Genomic DNA, 5628 nt, shown 5'->3' with positions numbered 1-5628 from the left:
ACATGAACTTTTTGTGTTAATTGTATTGGACTACTATGTGTTATAGTGACAAGATTATTTTATGGTAAGCTTATTTTATTTTATAACAAATTTCTAATATATAATATATAATCTAATATATAATTGAGTGTTCAATAAATAAAACTAAATTAAGGCTGATCTTACTGTATGTACTGTACACTTTCTCTTCAATCAAAGAAATAAGCAAAACATTTTTGAACAATGACCTGTATTTTTGAAAATACTACACAGTTGTAACAATGGACTTTCAATTCAGGCTTCCAAAATATACATGAGTCATATTTGTACAATGCATCTCTTGAAAAACATTCCACAACATTCCTCAAAGTTATCTGCTGTAACCTGAATTCAACATTGTGGGGCCTTATGACATCGCGCTTATGTAAAAAATAGTTTTATAAATGTAAGAGCCATGAGGTAATATGGCAACAGGGGTGTAATTATTAAAATGACACAAAGAAGAGACTTAAAATAACATTATAACCCACAGGCACACAACCAAGAGACCTAAACTGATTAGTATTGGCTTGCTTCTATCACTAAACATCACAATCACTAATACTAGACAATGCAATCTGTTTGTAGTGGTGCACCTTGGGAATAAAATTGCAAACTGGTGAAATTGGTGCAAGGCACCATTTCCATTGAGAAAAATGGACATTCAAAGTTTGAATTTTTTTAAAAGAGCCATGGCTTGAAAAGTGAAAACTGCAGTAATAAAGGCCCCAAGTTGAAAAGTGCCAGAAAAATAAGTTTCACTATGTACTGCAACTTTACCAGTGCTGGCTTAAAAGAAAGGATGGTACATATTCGAAGAGGTAAACATGTTGTTCCCACATCATAACTGGAAAACTGTTCAATCATACAAAACCTGGGCCTTCTTTGAAAGGCTGTTCCTTTTGAGCTCCATAACCAGTTTCTATAATACCTCGAAGGTATACTTTTCCAGTGGGTAGGTGAGGTTCAAAGTGTACATTAGTCCAAACAGCATTGCAGCTGCTAGGGTATAGTTATCCAAATCCTGCCAGACTCTCTGGCCTTCAAGGACTATCCCGATGTCCTCAGGGCTGCCATTGGCATCTCTTGACTTTATGATGTAAATTCCCATGGTTGTTTCCTTATTAGATCGTTGGATAATGGCTTCATCTGTGGCCTAGAAAATGCAGAATTCCAAAATTTAATTAAACAGAACACTGGTCAAAGAACATTATACCAAATCTTATTTTAATCTGTGTCACTATTCCAAAAAATGTTAACATTAACACATTAGGTGAAAAAAAATGGATTCATTACAGCATGTGATTTGAGTCCTCAGAATGCTTAAAAAGGTAATGCATTTCTGAAGTGAAATCTCCATGCAAAGAAGCAGAATACTGTCAGAGCATAGAGAGGTGTTCAACTATGAACTCCACACATAGTTCTAATGCAGGTAAAAGAAAAAAAAGAAAAAAAAAAAAAAGAAAAACGCACCCATGGTAAATTGTGAAAATCCCAGGTGATTTTCAACATACTCCTGGCATAGAGTGACAAGCAGCATTTTGTTAAAATTATTATTTTCCCTAAAGTGTATACACAAATTAATTTTTTTCTTACCTGGGCCGTGGGCTCCAGAATGTTCTGAAGTCTTCTTCCTATTTGTCCTCCTCGCCTTTTGAACACCTTTATTAGTTTGTCAGATAGCACATCTATCTGCGAGAGTAATATGGACTGCAGTGGCATGGTGGTAATGCGCTTAAACTCTGTATCTAAAAAGAGAAGTTGTCACATAAAAAGGCTGTCAAAATCTCAAATCTCACAAGGTTACATCCACACAAAGTTGTTATTTTTTGTCATATTACTATTTATTAGCTATGGGTCCCATGTTGCTGAGCAGTTCCATAGTTGCCCTTACTTCCATACCACCCAAAGCCTGTTTGCAACCACAGCAGTTGCCTCCTTCTGGCCATTTTGCAGTTCTGCCAAATGACCCAGAAACTACATCTAATATTGTCATATACACATCAAGGTCTTTCATTAATACTTAGTTAAATTAGTTAATTTGACTTTTCCAGAAAATTTACCTTACAGATGCAAATCTTCACTAGTAAATAAAATAATGTTATTAAAACCTTAACTGTAACACCTCTACATAACAGCGCTAGAGAATTGTTCTGAAGCAACACCAATCTGCCCTTCAGCAGCGATAAGCACCATATATCGATACAGAAAAAATAAATTTAACATATTTATATTGTCATTATTTTTTATCTCTTTAAGCCCTCCTCTCAGTCTCTCTATAAATCAGTTAAAACAATTTGTTGGGTTTTTGTGTGTCTTTAACATGTTATCAGTAGATTACATTCACTGCCCCAGAACATGAAATAAAGCCCCACGTCATGCACTTCCTCTCCTAATGAGTACTGCATAGGTGTCATGCCCTAAATAAACCGACTTTAGTGAAGACCCCCACCCCCTCTCCCGAACACACACACAGAGCCCACCCCATGGCAAACTAGCTTATTTAACTGTTAACTAAATGGACACAAGTTTGTTAGTCTGTATTCACTGAGAAAAAACAAGCGGATGTGACTGGGCACACACTGAAAAAAAGCTAATGCACATAATATTGTCCCGCAGCTTAAGCTAGCATTATCGTTAGTTAACTTAAGGAATGACTTGTTTTTTCCATTATGTTGCTCAACAGCAATTCATGAGAAAAACTTCCCCATCTAATGGATGTTCTCTTCGTTTCCTCTCAAACATGTAGTTTTCAGTTTACCTCGACAAAGTAAAGCTCAGCACCAAACGTAAACGAAGCGAAGACAAAAAATGGCGGACCGCCACAGTGAATTTTCCCTCGTAGAACACACCCTGGGGGTGGAGTTTCAACAGAAAACATAACTATTTTCTGTTATTTTGATATGACTGGTTTTAAAAGACTGAACATCCTTCTAAAACAAGTGAAAGGCGTGAGACTTAATTATGTTTAGACCAAAAATATAAATGATTCATGTTGGATATATTTACTGTATTTTTACTAATTTAACAACCTCATCATTACATTAGTTGCTTTATGCTATTAGCATTAGCTTGAAGCTCAAGGTCGTCATTTTATTTTATTTCTTTTTCTGGGCTTACAAACAGGACACACAACATTTAGATAACCGTTACACTGAATCTTGGGTCTGTGTTGAGTCTTCCAGCTGTTGACTACAGAAGCTAGATTGACCTTTCAGCATGTTTTTAGCGGCTGTGGCTATGTGCTGATAATGTTACCGTGTGTGAGCAGTCACATTGGCAGCAGACATGTTTCAACAAACTAGTCATATCCCGGCCCTACATTAGCTTGTTTAATGGTTAAGACACTGCAGGTACCACCACTTACTACAGACACCGATGCAAGTTTGTAATAGTCTGTTAATTTAGACTGAAAGAATATACAAACAATATTAACTCACATTATATATGTTAATTACTAATTTGCTTATCGCATAATTTCGGTTACCATTAGCTAACTGGAGCTAGCTAACATTGGCCTTTCATGGTTTTCGATAAACAGCCCACATACCTGTAAAATAACAACACCCAGTAAAAGTCCACATATATAAAGGGTCTACACTCTTTCTCACTGGTGTGTTAGCTTTAAAATCTTATTTACCTTCAAGTGTAAAACTCCAGATGGTAGTAGATTTTCCAAAGCGAGAGACAAAAATGGCGGACAGTGCAGCCGATTTTTCCTTTCCAGGGGGCGGAGCTTGAGGATAAAACACGACTAACTTGTTTCTTTTCAACATGATTTGTTCTAAAAGAATCAATATTCTTAAAGAATATGTGAAAATTAAAAGACAAAAATATGTTTAGATGTGAAATTTAAATTAGTCATGCTGGATATATGAAGTAATTCTATGCAAATTCAACAACCACCCTATTGCATTTTTTTCAGTGTAGTTTATTGTGATGGTGCTGTTTTTTTTTATTATGTTGCTCTTTGTTGTTTGCTTTCTCTTCTGTTTTTTTTCTCCATACAGGTGACCCAGGTGTTTTGTTTTTTGTTTGTTTGTTTGTTTTTTTCTTTCTTCCCCCCCTTCTCACCGTCTCTTCTCCCCTTTGGTTTTCTTTCTCTCCCTCTCTTTCTTTCATTCTTTCTCCCTGTCCTGTCCCCCAGTCATGTCTGTCCCGTTTGTAGCAACTGAAAATAAAATAAATTCATAATTATAATAAAGGTCAATCAAATGGACCAATATGGCAAGGCCATGATGATCCACTTGGTAAAATAAATCCGCTTGGCATCTTTCTTGGCCTTAAGACAACAATTCTGATGCTAAAGATCCAAACGGGACACAAAAAAAAAAAAAAAGAAAAAAAAAGAAAAACGGATGGCTGACCTCCAGTGGAGGATTATACATGGAGCAATAGCCACGAACAGACACAGAGCCCACCTGGACCCAAGCACTGGGGAGGGTTGTCCTTTTTGTTCAGAAAGGGAGACGCTGGAGCATTTAGTGGTCTGTAGTCAGGTTTCAGAGCTCATCACAGCACAGAAACAGCTTTAGTGAAGGTTACAAATGATCTTCTTATGGCCTCTGACAGTGGACTCATCTCTGTGCTTGTCCTGCTAGACCTCAGTGCAGCGTTCGATACTGTCGACCATAATATCCTATTAGAGCGATTAGAACATGCTGTAGGTGTTACAGGTACTGCGCTGCAGTGGTTTGTATCATAGCTATCTAATAGACTCCAGTTTGTGCATGTAAATGGAGAGTCCTCTTCACACACTGAGGTTAATTATGGAGTTCCACAGGGTTCAGTGCTACAGTGCTAGGACCAATTCTGTTCACATTATAGTCCATCCGGGTTTTTTTTTTTTTTTTTTTGCTTTTTCCTTGATGAATATTTTTTCATATTTCTCTATATGATGTATTTGACTTGTATTTTGTGTGTTCTAAAAACTCAATAAACATTGTTGCAAAAAAAAGAATAGAATAGAATAGAATAGAATAGAAAGCATTTTACAGCCCTTTAAAAAACAGTGAATCTCTGTTTTACAATCTGCTGCTCATCAAATCTTCTTTAAGCCACAAACAGAGTCAGGAGTACCTGAGAGATGACCTCATCAGACAGATGAGTTCTGGAGCAAACTCAGCAGCAGCTCCATGCTGTCTGCACAAGTTCAGCTGTAAAAAAGAAACCCCACCCACAGACTTCATGTAAGCTCCACCCTGACCCTAATTCTGGGAAAACAACCTCACACAGTAGCTCAGGCACAGATGTTTCCTCTATTATCTCAACCATCATAGTGGGAATGTGAAGATCAGACCTCTACAGGATACTGGGAGAAACACACACACTCGTCGTCTGTATTCATATCTTGTGAGGACATGTTGTTGACATAATGCTTTCCCTGACCTTTACCCTGCACCTACACCAATAACCGATTGTAACTTTAACACTAAAACCACATTTTGAGTCTCAAAGGTGCCTTGGTCCCCACAAACACATGAATACACACTCACAGTGTGTGTGTGTGTGTGTGTGTGTGTGTGTGTGTGTGTGTGTGTGTGTGTGTGTGTGTGTGTGTTGGATACTGGCAGCGCTGATGGGAGGAAGCTGGAAAGTCACGAAAACAAC

The 5628-nt window shown here is 37.4% G+C and overlaps 1 protein-coding gene across 1 annotated transcript; it reads right to left on the bottom strand.

The window, feature by feature from the left end:
• Window positions 1–240: 240 nt before the first annotated feature.
• Window positions 241–2794, bottom strand: LOC308411032 (uncharacterized protein). The gene is made up of 3 exons (XM_080904724.1): window positions 2780–2794; window positions 1615–1766; window positions 241–1174 (listed from the first exon to the last, which is right to left on the bottom strand). Exons 2-3 carry the CDS (start codon window positions 1738–1740, stop codon window positions 941–943), a joined length of 360 nt encoding a protein of 119 aa, XP_080760850.1. The 5' UTR covers window positions 1741–1766; window positions 2780–2794; the 3' UTR covers window positions 241–940.
• Between the last annotated feature and the right edge of the window lie 2834 nt (window positions 2795–5628).

This window comes from Rhamphochromis sp. 'chilingali' (assembly GCF_963969265.1).
Source record: "Rhamphochromis sp. 'chilingali' genome assembly, chromosome: 15".
Classification (NCBI taxonomy): domain Eukaryota; kingdom Metazoa; phylum Chordata; class Actinopteri; order Cichliformes; family Cichlidae; genus Rhamphochromis; species Rhamphochromis sp. 'chilingali'.
Note: the sequence above shows the minus strand (reverse complement) of the source record. Positions and strands in the feature narration are given on the sequence as shown.

Excerpts from the sequence above, each read along its gene's own strand:
- LOC308411032 (XM_080904724.1), bottom strand. The coding sequence starts at position 1,740 with ATGCCACTGCAGTCCATATTACTCTCGCAGATAGATGTGCTATCTGAC. Across the intron at positions 1,175-1,614 it reads TTCTGGAGCCCACGGCCCAG|GCCACAGATGAAGCCATTAT; the intron begins GTAAGAAAAAAA and ends TGCATTTTCTAG.